The sequence below is a fragment of the Lichenostomus cassidix genome, chromosome 3, assembly GCF_008360975.1.
Source record: "Lichenostomus cassidix isolate B80296 chromosome 3, HeHo_3.0, whole genome shotgun sequence".
In the NCBI taxonomy this organism is placed as follows: domain Eukaryota; kingdom Metazoa; phylum Chordata; class Aves; order Passeriformes; family Meliphagidae; genus Lichenostomus; species Lichenostomus cassidix.
In genome coordinates, this window is record NC_139483.1 from 109,388,359 (window position 1) to 109,402,037 (window position 13,679).

The following is a 13,679-nucleotide window of genomic DNA, read 5'->3' on the forward strand; positions in this document are numbered from 1 at the left end:
CCCCCACAGGGAGAATCCACAGGACACTTCCAGCAGAGACACCCCAAACAGCCTGGTCCAGCAGGCACTGTCAGGCTCAGTGTCCCCAAAGCATGGCCAGGCAGGAGCATCCCCAGGGACACACACACACTGATCACCCCCAGCACCATCCCAGGCCCTTCTGCTGCCACCAAGGCAGTGCCACTGGCAGGGCCAGCAGGCACAGCAGCCCTGCAGCAGCAGAACATGCACACATAGCCCAGCCCTGCAATACAAAAGTGCTTGTCTTTATTCAAGCTGGGAAAAGCAGCCCCTGCCCCAAAGCCAGCAGGGCTGCACCAGAGGGCTCCAGCCCAGCAGCAGCCAGCAGGCAGCAGCTGCCACTGCTGCTGTCACCACAGCTGGGCAGGGCAGGGCAGAGGCAGGGAGGGAATGGAGGAGACTTCAGCACATGGGTCCAGGAGTCAGAAGCAAGCAGGATGTTCTTCCTGGGAATTTAAGGGTTTCAACCCCACATCCTGTACAAAGAAAGAAACAAACCCATCACCAGTTGTAACTTTTCCTGCCACTCTCTCCCCCCCTCCCCTGCAATGCCCAGTGTGTGGTGCAGCAGGCTCAGGGAGGTGAGGTTCAGTCCTTAGTGCAGCCAGGTTGGCCCTGGGCTATCTCAGTGGGGGCAGCCCTGACTCCAAGTCTGTGCAGATGCAGCAAAACCGTGATCATGTTCTTGGTGCTGCCCAAGGACAGGGAATGTTTTACTCTTTGGTTGCTTGGGTGAGTACTGTGGAAAGCCTGAATGAGCCTCCTGGGACTGCAGGAGAGTTAGGAGGCCCTGGCTGACCAGGGGCTGCTGCAGCCCCACTCAGGGTAGCTCCAACCAGCTTCCCTTTCCTCCCTTGGCTCTGCCTTGGAGCCTGAAGGGCACTGAGCCTTTAGCTACTCAGAGGCCCTTAAACACTTTCTGTCATGACAGCAGCTTTTCTAATTCCGATACTTACTTTTTGCAGCAAAAATGAATCTTTGAACATGTTCCCTTGATGATATAGAGGAAAGGACATTTCAGAAGTCCACAGAACCCGTTTTCTTTCTCACATTGTTTCCTGTTTGTTGGACCCAAGGATGACCCTGCACAGTGAGAGAGGTCAAAATGAGTATAGGATAACTGTAAAAAATGTGACACATCCCAGAGGAGCTGGTGTTGGCTCTGAGTCCCAGCCTCCTATGGGAACTGAGCACCAAAACCAACATCCTAAACTCTCCAGTCAGAGTTCATTTTTCCCACAGCAATATGTGCATGTGAGAAAGATATAGGGAAAGAACAGCATGAGCTGCTACAGGAATTGCTGTGCTGGATGCTCAGTTGCCCAATCCTTCCTCAGAGCAAATCCCTCCCAAATGTTACAAATACCTGAGAAATTGGGTCTCTTCCCAGCACCTGGAAAATCCCACTGATGGGGGCTCACAGCTCAGCCATCTCCCCTCTGTCCCTCTCACCTGCAGCAGTGTGGATCAACAGGAGGAACAAGGGGAAGAGCAGGTAGAGGATCCTCATGGCTGATGCCTGTCCTGGCTCTTCTCAGGGCTGCAGAAGGGACAAACCAAGGACCAAACAAAGTCAAGGATTTAGAGGGATCCTTGTGCCTGGAGATGCCAAGCTAAATGGAGTCTTATCCAGTGCTCTTCATCCCCTCAGCCAACCCAAAGCTGACTGCCCCAGCATCCTGCACAATCACCTCTGCTTTCCTGGAGTCAGGAAAGTCTTCCCATCTCAGCTTGGAATTTTCCCTAATTCCCGAGCATTCTCAAGATTCCCATCAAGCCCACTCCCCATCCCTGTGCAGCACTGACCCAGGAAAGAGCAAGAGGACAGGGAAGTGCCTTGGTGGCCTGGAATTGACTCCCCAGTGACCTACCTGATGGAGGTGTTGGTTTAAATTCCACCAAGGCAGCAAAGGGCTGGAACAATCCAACCTGGAATCACCTACCCCCAGAAATGTCTGGATCAGGGAGTATGCTTGTGCCCAGAACACGCTGGTCTTGTGCTCTTTGCAGGGGGTGGGACAGAACCCAATTGCTGCTGGCACAAGTGGCCTGGGCCAACCCCAGAGTGCCCCATGTGCATGGGGGTGCTGGGGCTGCCCCTGGTCCCTCCCTGCTGCAGGGCCAGAGGCTGAGGTGCCTCCTGGGGCTGTTGCAATTGTCACCGTTGTGCCCATGCAACACCTCTTGTGACACCCGCAGCACAGCGGCTCCGGGCTGTGGGGCCAGCAGGGAAATCTTTGGGATAGGCAGAGGAACTGCTGGGTACAGACAGCAGAACAGCTCAGTTTTGGGGGAACAGAATAATTTCTTCATCAACTTGTGCAAACATCCTGGATGGTTTGGGATGGAAGGAACCTGAAAGATCATCTCTTTCCAGCTACTGCCATGGGCAGGGACAACTTCCACTATCTCAGGTTGCCCCAAGTCCTGTCCAGCCTGGCCTTGGACACTTCCAGGGATCCAGGGGCAACCACGGCTTCTCTGGGCAGCCTGTGCCAGGGCCTCACCACCCTCATGGGGAAAAATTTCTTCCAAATATCCCTTGTAACCCTGCCCCATGTCAGTGTGAAACCATTCCCTATTCTCCTGTCATTATCCTATGTCACTTCTCCTCTGATTGAATAACCAGCTGTCGTGGGATGTGAAAACATTCATGGAATATTAAAAACAAATTTGGACACTTCAACAACATCTTAATAGGTGAGGTGTCTGTGCACCTGAGATGTTGTGTTGGTTTGGAAACAAACCAGTGGGAGATCACAAGTCAAGATTGAAATTAAAAATAAGTGAAATAATACAAGGAAAAGCACTGACAAAGTCAGATACAACCTAACACCCTGTTAGGGTGGTAGTAGCAGTCCAACTGAAGTAGTCCAGTTGAAGTGGTGATCCTGTGAAGGTCTAGTCACCAGCTGAAGATCCAGTGGTAGCTCTTGTTCTCTGGGAACACAGTAGACAGGGCTAGCTCAGGCAGTTCCAAGGCCAGGTTATATCCAGGTGGGAACACCTGGCTCCTCCCTCCTGGGCAGAGCATCCCACAATGGGATGAGATAAGTCCATGAGTCACACAGTGGGTCCCTGATGGCCCATTGCCTGTCATCCGGAGTGGGTCATTAGCAGGTGATAGCAGCTAACGGCCCACAGCTGGTGGTAATAGAATACTTAACTACATCTATATTGCAACCTAGGACAGATGTCAGGAGGATAAGCAGGGTTGTCTGCAGTGGCTCTTCAGGTAAAAGGAGAGCAGCACCAGGATAGATGGGAAGTTCTGTAAAGCCGATTATCCAACAAAACCGCATTTCCTTCTAAAGCCAGCCAAGCCGAATAAATACAATCTGGATGCAGCCATCACTTTTGAATCCACTGTGTTTGACGCCAGCCATGCCAGTGGGAGAAGTGACTGTCCTTTACCAAGCAGATGAACTTGTTAGCAGCTGCCTCTCCAGACATTTGGTAGAGATATTTAGTCCTCCCAAACTGCAGGAGCTGATGTGCTGGGGATTTGGCAGTGGAACTGCCTGGTCTTTCCTCCTGCACAACCCTGTGTTGAGAGACAAGGTGGCAAGCACAAAATGTTGAGAGATGGATTCTGCATGCATAGCAGAAGCAGAGGGACCACCTGCCCAAATTACTGATGATGGGTTTTACTGGGAGGGATCCTTGAAGGGACTCAGGAAAAGTTCCCTTCTGTGCCAGAGCAGCAGCTGCTGCAGGTTTCCAGAGAGCAGGGTCTGTATGTCTGTGTCCCTGCATGTGTCCAGCAAACCACATCCCCTCAGGGTCCGTACACAAGGCAGGATGACAGAAGAGCCTGGGTTGGGAATGCTTCTCAGAGGTGTCAGAAAAGGAAATGAAAGCTTCCTTCTCTCTGGTGCATGGGGAGAACCTGGATGTGTATTTTTGGGCTACCAGTGACTCCACCTGTCCTCTGCGCTCTCATCCAGATGCTTCAGGAAGCAGTAGATAAGACAATAATGAATTGATTTTATGGAAAAATGGATGATTTAACTGATTCTCAAGTGAAGGTGTGCAGTAGATACTGAGTATTCCATTGAGACATAATGCAGATGAAAGGCGACAAAGCTAAACTTCTTGATTCAGGCATTTATTTTATCCCTCTCAAGCTCAAGAATCACGTAAGTTCCCCTGGTGGCTGTGCCATCCCCCTTGCTGTCACTCACCTCTCCATGCCTTTGAGGAATGGCTCCTACTGCAGGTTTTGCAGCTTGGACCTGAGGTGGAACCCTATAAGGAAGCTCTGGCCTTTTAGGTATGAGGTCTTGCCACTATCCCCATGGTTCTTAGCCCATGTCTTTCTGGCATGGAAGTAGGGTCTTGAAAAAAGAATGATATCTGGGCCTGTAAAAACCATGACAATGTTTCTGCTCCCCCAGAGGGATCATCCACAGGACACTTCCAGCACAGACACCCCAAACAGCCTGGCCCAGCAGGCACTGACAGCTCAGTGTCCCCAAAAGATGGCCAGGCAGGAGCATCCTCAGGTCTTTATTTAACATGCTCATCTTTATTCAAGCTGGGAAAAGCAGCCCCTGCCCCAAAGCCAGCAGGGCTGCACCAGAGGGCTCCAGCCCAGCAGCAGCCATCAGGCAGCAGCTGCCACTGCTGCTGTCACCACAGCTGGGTAGGGCAGAGGCAGGGAGGGAATGGAGGGGACATCAGCACATGGGTCCACGAGACAGAGGCATGCGGAATGTTCTTCCTGGGAATTTCATGGTTTCAACCCCAGATTCTGTACAAAGAAGGGATAACAAACCCATCACCAATTGTAACTTTTCCTGCCACTCTGTCCCCCCTCCCCTGCAATGCCCAGTGTGTGGTGCAGCAGACTCAGGCTCAGGGAGGTGAGTTTCAGTCCTTAGTGCAGCCAGGTTGGCCCTGGGCTATCTCAGTGGGGGCAGCCCTGACTCCAAGACTGTGCAGATGCAGCAAAACCTGCATCATGTCCTTGGTGCTGCCCAAGGACAGGGAATGTTTTACTCTTTGGTTGCTTGGGTGAGTACTGTGGAAAGCCTGAATGAGCCTCCTGGGACTGCAGGAGAGTTAGGAGGCCCTGGCTGACCAGGGGCTGCTGCAGCCCCACTCAGGGTAGCTCCAACCAGCTTCCCTTTCCTCCCCTGGCTCTGCCTTGGAGCCTGAAGGGCACTGAGCCTTTAGCTACTCAGAGGCCCTTAAACACTTTCTGTCATGACAGCAGCTTTTCTAATTCCGATACTTACTTTTTGCAGCAAAAAAGGAACTTTGAACATTTTCCCTTGATGATATAGGGGAAAGGACATTTCAGAAGTCCACAGAACCCGTTTTCTTTCTCACATTGTTTCCTATTTGTGGGACCCAAGGATGACCCTGCACAGTGAGAGAGGTCAAAATGAGTATAGGATAACTGTAAAAGATGTGACAGATCCCAGAGGAGCTGGTGTTGGCTCTGAGTCCCAGCCTCCTATGGGAACTGAGCACCAAAACTAACATCCTAAACTCTCCAGTCAGAGTTCATTTTTCCTACAGCAATATGTGCATGTGGGAAAGACATAGGGAAAGACCAGCATGAGCTGCTACAGGAATTGCTGTGCTGGATGCTCAGCTGCCTAGACCTTCCTCAGAGCAAATCCCTCCCACATGTTACAAATACCTGAGAAATTGGGTCTCTTCCCAGCACCTGGAAAATCCCACTGATGGGGGCTCACAGCTCAGCCATCTCCCCTCTGTCCCTCTCACCTGCAGCAGTGTGGATCAACAGGAGGAACAAGGGGAAGAGCAGGTAGAGGATCCTCATGGCTGATGCCTGTCCTGGCTCTTCTCAGGGCTGCAGAAGGGACAAACCAAGGACCAAACAAAGTCAAGGATTTAGAGGGATCCTTGTTCCTGGAGATGCCAAGCTAAATGAAGTCTTATCCAGTGCTCTTCATCCCCCCAGCCAACTCAAAGCTGACTGCCCCAGCATCCTGCACAATCACCTCTGCTTTCCTGGAGTCAGGAAAGTCTTCCCATCTGAGCTTGGAATTTTCCCTAATTCCCGAGCATTCTCAAGATTCCCATCAAGCCCACTCCCCATCCCTGTGCAGCAGTGACCCAAGAAAGAGCAAGAGGACAGGGAAGTGCCTTGGCGGCCTGGAATTGACTCCCCAGTGACCTACCTGATGGAGGTGTTGGTTTAAATTCCACCAAGGCAGCAAAGGGCTGGAACAACCCAACCTGGAATCACCTACCCCCAGAAGTGTCTGGATCAGGGAGTATCCTTGTGCCCAGAACACGCTGGTTTTGTGCTCTTTGCAGGGGGTGGGACAGAACCCAATTGCTGCTGGCACAAGTGGCCTGGGCCAACCCCAGAGTGCCCCACGTGTGTGGGGGTGCTGGGGCTGTCCCTGGTCCCTCCCTGCTGCAGGGCCAGAGACTGAGGTGCCTCCTGGGGCTGTTGCAATTGTCACCGTTGTGCCCATGCAACACCTCTTGTGACACCCGCGGCACAGCGGCTCTGGGCTGTGGGGCCAGCAGGGAAATCTTTGGGATGGGCAGAGGAACTGCTGGGTGCAGACAGCAGAACAGCTCAGTTCTGAGGGAGCAGAACCCTTCAGAGATTTACAGAATCACCCCTGCAATATTTTGGGTTGTAAAGGACATTAAAATCATCTTGTTCTGCCCCCAGCCACGAGCAGGGACAATTTCCACTATCTCAGGTTGCTCCAAGTCCTGTCCAACCTGGTCTTGGACACTTCCATCGATCTAGGGGCAGCCACAGCCTCTCTGGGCGGCTTATGCCAAGGCCTCATCAGTCTCCCAGCCAAGAATTTCTTCCCAATATCCCTTGTGACCCTCTCTGTCAGTTTGAAGCCATTCTCCCCCTTCCTGTCTCTCCAGACCCTTTTCCAAAGTTCCTCTTGGCATCTTTTGGATCTCCTTGAGGCCCTGGAAGGGGTCCAAACTCTCCCCAGTCTCTTCTCCAGGCTGGACACCTCCAGATAACTCTGTCTCTGTGGTGTATGTTTTGGTATGTATGAGTCTGCTTTTTGAGTAAGGCTGAAAATGAAAAACTCTTTTTAGCCTTCTCTTGCAGAACTCCATCCCTGGGCAGAGTTTTTCTGCCAAGCCATTGCCCTGCGACAAATCTGAAATATTTTTTTAGTGATGTGGTATGTTCTGGTGAAATAAGTTGGCAGAAAAAGGCATCTTCACAGGAAGTGAGGGGTATATGAAGTTACCCAGTGAAACAGGATGGAAGCAAATGCCAAGAAGCAGAAGCCTGACATCTCTTCCAAATGCTGCATATCTGGCTGGAAATTTGGAATTGGCCAAGGTTGCCTCCTTGGAAAGAGAAATCTTTATCAGTACAACCAGAACCTCTGGTTATGAACACCATGTTCATGGATCACCGTCATGGAGGCATTTTGCAGAGAGGATGAGGTCAGCCTTAGCAGGGCGAAGCCTTTCTAACCTCACATTGTGTCCAGGAGGGTGGAGAGGAGAAGACCTCCCACCCTGCAGGGTTACCCAGGTTACCCATCTGATCCATGGGACCCCTTGGTGGCATCACCTTGAGGAGCACCTGGACAACCTCTCTGGGAGATCTATTTTCCTCTAAGGTCCACAAAGGTCTCCTTGAGGTGTCCCATGGGATCATCCCAAGTGCTCATGAGGGCAAGGGAGTCTCTCCCTGCCATGTGGTGGGATGGGGTGTGGAGCAGCACAGCTCCCAGCAAGGTCTCTGGCAAGGAGGGTTACAGTGACACCACTGCCTGCAGGTGGGGAATGAGGGGTTTTAACCATTCCTGTTTTATCAAGAAAAGACTTCTGCACAGTAAAAAAAAAAAAGGGATTTTGGAATCTGAAAACATTTCCACAAAGGGAAGCTGAGCTCTTCCAGCCAGCCTTTCTGTAGGTTAAGGTCTGTGTTTAGCCCTGGACATCTGTATGGCTCAGAAAAACTCAAATTAAGGAGCAGTTGACACCATAAAGTATTACTCTTTGGGGTTTGTGTGTCAAACCCCAGGCAGGACCATGACCCATGTTCAGTGCATGTTTCAGTGACCAATGCTAAGCAACAACAATTTATTTAGAAGGAGGGAGAGCAATGCAGAACACATTTGGATTCACTCTATATCATGAAGCCTTTTGCACTGGGAATGAAAGGGGTGTGAGGCTTTGCAGCAGGATCCACTGGGTTTAGGAGTAAGGAGATTCCAAGCAAATTCCTAGGTTCAGGAGAAATTTCATTGTTCTTCAATGAATGGTTCATCAACGAAAGGTTCATCAACTTCTTTTACATTCCATGGACTGCACAAAGAGAAAAAAAAATCAGATTTTCTTTCTGCTTATATTCCCTCCTCACTCACTCTCAGCCCATGCATATTTTCCTCTTGGACACAAATTCTTCCCAAAATAGCTAACGTCACATGTAGTCACGCTGGGACAGCTCTGTACAGTCAAACCTGTGAGTAAGAGGAATGTTTCCCTACTGTTTTGGGAAAAGCAGGGAATTAAATTGACATCCCTGGATGCTGGTGTGAATGCTTTCATTCCTGAGCGAAAATAGAAGGCTGTTCTTCACATGATAATTTATTTTTACAACACTGTGGCCTTTTTTGCACACACTTGGTGGCACTCAGAGGTCTCTGGTCACCCACTCAGCACAGCAGCCCAGTTTCACAAATACTAAACTTGGATATTTTGCTCTGGCACAGGAGCTGTAAAGGGATCAAACAGAACTGAGACAGCACAAGATACCACAAAATACTCTGATGGTGTTTTATCCTTCTTGTTCGAGAAGATCGTGATGAAAGAGCACTGTGGAGCTCAATTTACTTGAGTTCAAAGAATCACAGAATATCCTGAGTTGGAAGGGACTCAAAGGATAATTGAGTCCAACTCCTGGTCCTGCACAGGACAGCCCCAAAAACCCCACTATGTGCCCAAAAATATTGTCCAAATGCTTCTTGGTCAACATGTTAACAGTTGAGTCAACGCAGAGCACTTGACTCTCCTTATGGCATAATAGATTTTTTTCTCCTTATATCTATTCCTTATATTTAATTTAAATATTCAGTAACACCTTGAGATTTAGGATAGGGCAAAACATTTAATATTTCTTGTCTCATCCTGCAGATGAGCCTTGGGGAATGACAAACTCACTGTTTGCAGCAGGAGCGGAACCCAAAGCAGCTTCCAACTTTAACCAGGTGGAAAGGACATCCTCCAAAGTGACAGCTCCCCCCTCTGCAGAGAAACATTTCCCTCCGGGGTGAAGACAAACCTGCAACAAGAACAAAATATTTCCTTCCCCCTCACTCTGCAGGGCAGGGAATTGCAGTCAAAGGGTTTTCCATTTGTTGAGCTGCCTTTGTCACCAAGGTCCCACCTTGGCTGTTTTGAAAGGCCATTGGGAGGTGAAGTTACAAAGCAGGTCTAGCACAAGCACTGGGCTGGTTGATTAATTCCTGACTGGTTTCTAGCAATTTTTAGCAGAAGTGGTTAAAACGTGCTGGGAATTTTACTTCAGGTGCACCAAAATCCCTTTCTAGCTTCCCTGTCCCATCTTACCTGGAGAAACTTGGAGAGCCAAGAAGAGGAGAGAAAAGAGCAGGTAAAGGATCCTCATGGCTGTGGATTTGTTGTGACACTGTAAGGAAAAATGACATGTGTATGAATTTTATCTTCAAGCTTTCATAAATAATAAGTAAGACCCATAGGAAATTGGGACTGTTGTGTGGGACAAGATGTTTTCAGGACATTTGACCACTTATACTTTAATACTTTAATAAAGTTACTTTAATAGGCTGCTCAGATTTCTTTTACATTTTGCAGATAGTCCTTAGCCAGAACAGAATCATGGAATCACTCTGGAATGGTTTGGATTGGAAGGAACCTTGAAAATCATCTTGTTCCAACCCCCTGCCATGGGCAGGGACACTTTCCACTATCCCAGGTTGCTCCAAGCCCTGTCCAACCTGGCCTTGGACAATTCCAGGGTTGCAATTAAAACTTTATTTTTAGCTAGATGATTTTATCTAGTAAATGAACAACATTAGGCAAAATGAGATGATATTGCAGTCAAAATTACAAAGTTAAAAAAAAGTTCATTTTACAATGTTAAAATTTATGAAGAAATAACAGCTGAAATCAGCTTGCTCAAAATCTTCAGTCTTGGTCTACAGGCAGCAGTTCTAGAATGGAAATGTACAATCAAATCAGTTCCCATTTGAAAAGAAAATTTGAAAAACAAATGTGATGCCTTTATTGGAAGAGTTTAAACTAATGTCAGGATTAGCTTTATAGGGCAAGATAGTTGTATAGGATAAGATAGCCTAGAAGGATGCTTATGGATAAAGAAGTGGCAGTTAATGTTATATATCTTGGCATTAGGGAATGTTCTGATCTATCACAAATTATGTTCTCTTAAGCAAGGAAGGGAAATGAGATTGTGCTGAAATGTCCTATTGCTGCAAACAGAATTTATAGAGGGTGACCCAAAACTGTTTCAAAATTAGTATTAGAAATTAACACAAGTTTCTATATACTTGAAAATATCAGGAGAAATAAGGAGACAAAGTTAACAATTCTGAAAATGAAATAAGAGCCTTAATGTAAAGACATAGATTAAAAATATACTATATAAAATATGTATGAGGTACTACATTAAAACATATAAATATACAATTTTATACCTATTATGTATTACAAATATTATATAACTATTTATAATATTTTCAAACAATATATTTTTAATATAAATATATATATATCAATATGTAGGTTTCCACTGAAGAGGCCACCAATGTCTCTGAGCCACAGACCTTTCTAAAGTAACCTGACCCAACCAGATATTTATTTTTCCTAGAGATTTTTCATTAAAGCATTCTAGGTATTATCCAATATTTTAACTACTTATTCAACATGCCCAATTTTCCAAAATCTTAGGTTTACCTTTTAGTAACATACAAATTAAAATTAATAATGCAGAGGTTTGGGAGTTTGTTTTAGGATTGGATTTCTGAGCAAAAAGACAAAAGCTGGTGTTGAAAGAAAAGAACTGAGACGTTACCAGGTATCAGGTGAGCCCCGAAGCCAAACAAGATCTGCTCGTGGTCCCTTCTCTGCAGTGGTCTTTGGCTTTGGGGTTGAGATCCTCTTTTATAAAGTGTGTCCCAAAAAAGACTTCAAGTGCTTTCTCTTCTCAGCCACGCATTGAACCAATCCAAAAATTACCCTTTTTTTTTCTGGTGGCATCTAATCCAACCAGAAACCAGCTGGTTTTTACTTCCTAATGATAAGACAAGGCTTTTCTCGGAATCTGTTGAAGCCTTTTTTTTCTGGAAAATCCCAGTTTTTTCATGCAATACCTCTTGTGACACTCGTTTGTGTAAGATGCGTTAACCCACCGAGGTATGTGTCAAACATCTTGGGACATAGGTTGAACTGTCCCTGCTTAGGAGCAACTTAAAACCTTGCAAGACAAAGCATCTGTGTGTTCCCTGCCATCCTAGTTAATTTTCAGTTCCATAAATACAGAATAAAAGAACACACAATGGATATATGGAACTAAAAAATGTCCATTGGCTTCCTGGCCAGTGGCCACTGAAGATGCCTGAGTGAAACAAAACGTACTGAAATAAAGTGAATACATCATGGTTATGTCCCTGGACACCCTTCCAGCCAATGGGAAATATGTAAATTTAGACAAATCCAGTGCCAGTGGATGTCTCTGGACCTTCAGGCTCCAAAGCTCCTAGTTGAGCTTTTTTTTCCAGGACTCTGGTTTGGTACTTCTGTCATCCACAGGACCTTCTGTTGATCATTCCAAAACCATATTGTGCCTTAGATGAGCATTCAATTTTTGGTTATCTGCTCTCAGTCTGCCAGCTGTTCTGCTTCTTCTGCCGTGGGAAGTAACACCCAATTTCTGCATGGATGGAGCATCTCCTGTGAAGAGATGGAGAGAGCAGGGGTTGTTCAGCCTGGAAAAGAGAAGGCTCCAGGGAGACCTGAGATTCCATTTTAGTATCTAAAGGACGATTATAAAAAGGAGGGAGAAGGACTTTTTATGTGGGCAGATAATGATAGGACAAGGGGAAATGTCTTCCCACTGCCAGAGGGAATTATTAGATTGGACACTAAGGAGAAATTCTTCCCTGTGAGGGTGGTGAGGCACTGGCACAGGCTTTCCAGAGAAGCTCTGGCTGCCCCTGGATCTCTGGAAGTGTCCAAGGCCAGGCTGGATGGGGCTTGGATCAACCTGGGAGCAGGGAAGGTGTCCCTGTCTACATCAGGGAGGTTGGAATGAAATGGTCTTTAAGGTCCCTTAGAATCCAAACCGTTCTATGTTTCTATGCTTCTAAGATATGAAATGCCTTTTCAGATCATATTTTATTTTACACCTCTCTTCAGTCAACAAATAAATATTGTTCATGTAGTATTTTAACATGGCATATGAAGTACGTCATAATAAATAATGATACATTTGTTAATTTTAATTATTGCTGTTTCTAATTGACCAGGACCTCTGCAAATGTCACCATGTCTTACAGAACCTTTAGTACCCAAATTAAACTTCAATATTATGATCACTGACTGGCAGTTTAGCTCCTAGTGATGCAATTTTTTCAATACTTTGAGATTAGGTTCTTAAGTAGAACCATAGAATAGTTTGAGTTGGAAGGGACTTTTGAAAGGTGAATTAGTCCAAGCCCTCTGCAATGAGCAGGGACATCTTCAACTAGATCAGGTTTCTCAGAGACCTGTCCAAGTGTTCGGGTACACAAAAGTGTGCAGAAATTATCTGTATGCATGTGAAAACATGCCTACAAATGATTTCTCATAATCAACCTGGCACACCTTTTTATTCTCTACATATTTTTATATATGCGAACTGTTTCTGCAACAGGAAAAACGATAATTGAATTTCTGGTGCATCTGCCAATGTTTGGCCATAAAACTGAAAAATGGAGGGAATAAAATTGCAAAAGTTGCAGTTGCTTCACTTCTTGCCAAGTGTTTGTGGTTAACTTGCCAACTGTTACTGTTACCCAACCCAATTCCTCAAGGAAACAAAGGTGCATCGTTAATTTTTACTGTCTGTAAGATCCTGTGTTCAAGTACTGTCAAGGACTTGGCTTTAACACTGAGCATCCTTGGCACTGTTTAATATAAATTCTACTTGGTCAAAGTCCCATCACTGCCATCAAAATACTGCCTGGAAACAGGGAATGGAGAAGCAGAGGAGGGGTGGAGCACCTTGGATGGCATTCAGCAAGATTTTGGGTTGTGGCTCTTAGGGTGGACAAGCTTTCTATTCCCATCTGCAGCTCCTGTTCTTCTGAGCAAAACATCATGATGGAGTTACATCAAACAGCATTTTGTGTAATAATACAGTGCTGGGGAGCTGCTCTGCCTGATGCAGGTGGAATAAATTATAAAGGGCAACATTTCCTCACAAAGAGGCTGCAAAGTGTCTGGAGGAGAAATGTGTTTCACCATTTTTAAATCAAGGCATTTGAGAAATTTTACCAAAATCACTTTCCAGAGAGGAAGGGGGATCTTATCTCCACCATAGGAGTTTGTAACTAGCACAGAAGATGAGGCAATTAGGAGCAAAAATGAGAATCTCAAACTCATAGTAGTTTTATCTTGAATAAAAAAAATGTGGCGAA

The 13,679-nt window shown here is 46.5% G+C and overlaps 3 protein-coding genes across 5 annotated transcripts; all 3 read right to left on the minus strand.

Moving 5' to 3' along the window:
* Nucleotides 1-245: 245 nt before the first annotated feature.
* LOC146440443 (ostricacin-2-like) lies at nucleotides 246-6,361 on the minus strand. 3 transcript variants are annotated; one of them, XM_085057107.1, is made up of 4 exons: nucleotides 6,177-6,361; nucleotides 5,758-5,845; nucleotides 5,262-5,388; nucleotides 246-497 (listed from the first exon to the last, which is right to left on the minus strand). In XM_085057107.1, exons 2-4 carry the CDS (start codon nucleotides 5,813-5,815, stop codon nucleotides 485-487), a joined length of 198 nt encoding a protein of 65 aa, XP_084913233.1. In that variant the 5' UTR covers nucleotides 5,816-5,845; nucleotides 6,177-6,361; the 3' UTR covers nucleotides 246-484. The 3 variants fall into 3 exon arrangements, with proteins under 3 accessions (XP_084913233.1, XP_084913234.1, XP_084913235.1); XM_085057108.1 differs by lacking the exon at nucleotides 246-497 and adding an exon at nucleotides 4,530-4,774; XM_085057109.1 differs by lacking the exon at nucleotides 246-497 and having other exon boundaries at nucleotides 5,258-5,388.
* LOC146440444 (antimicrobial peptide THP1-like) lies at nucleotides 974-2,002 on the minus strand. The gene is made up of 3 exons (XM_085057110.1): nucleotides 1,893-2,002; nucleotides 1,474-1,561; nucleotides 974-1,104 (listed from the first exon to the last, which is right to left on the minus strand). Exons 2-3 carry the CDS (start codon nucleotides 1,529-1,531, stop codon nucleotides 974-976), a joined length of 189 nt encoding a protein of 62 aa, XP_084913236.1. The 5' UTR covers nucleotides 1,532-1,561; nucleotides 1,893-2,002.
* Nucleotides 6,362-8,055: 1,694 nt separating the features above from the next.
* LOC146440445 (gallinacin-2) lies at nucleotides 8,056-9,652 on the minus strand. The gene is made up of 3 exons (XM_085057449.1): nucleotides 9,574-9,652; nucleotides 9,166-9,286; nucleotides 8,056-8,310 (listed from the first exon to the last, which is right to left on the minus strand). The coding sequence occupies exons 1-3, from the start codon at nucleotides 9,629-9,631 to the stop codon at nucleotides 8,247-8,249; spliced, it is 243 nt and encodes an 80-aa protein (XP_084913575.1). The 5' UTR covers nucleotides 9,632-9,652; the 3' UTR covers nucleotides 8,056-8,246.
* Between the last annotated feature and the right edge of the window lie 4,027 nt (nucleotides 9,653-13,679).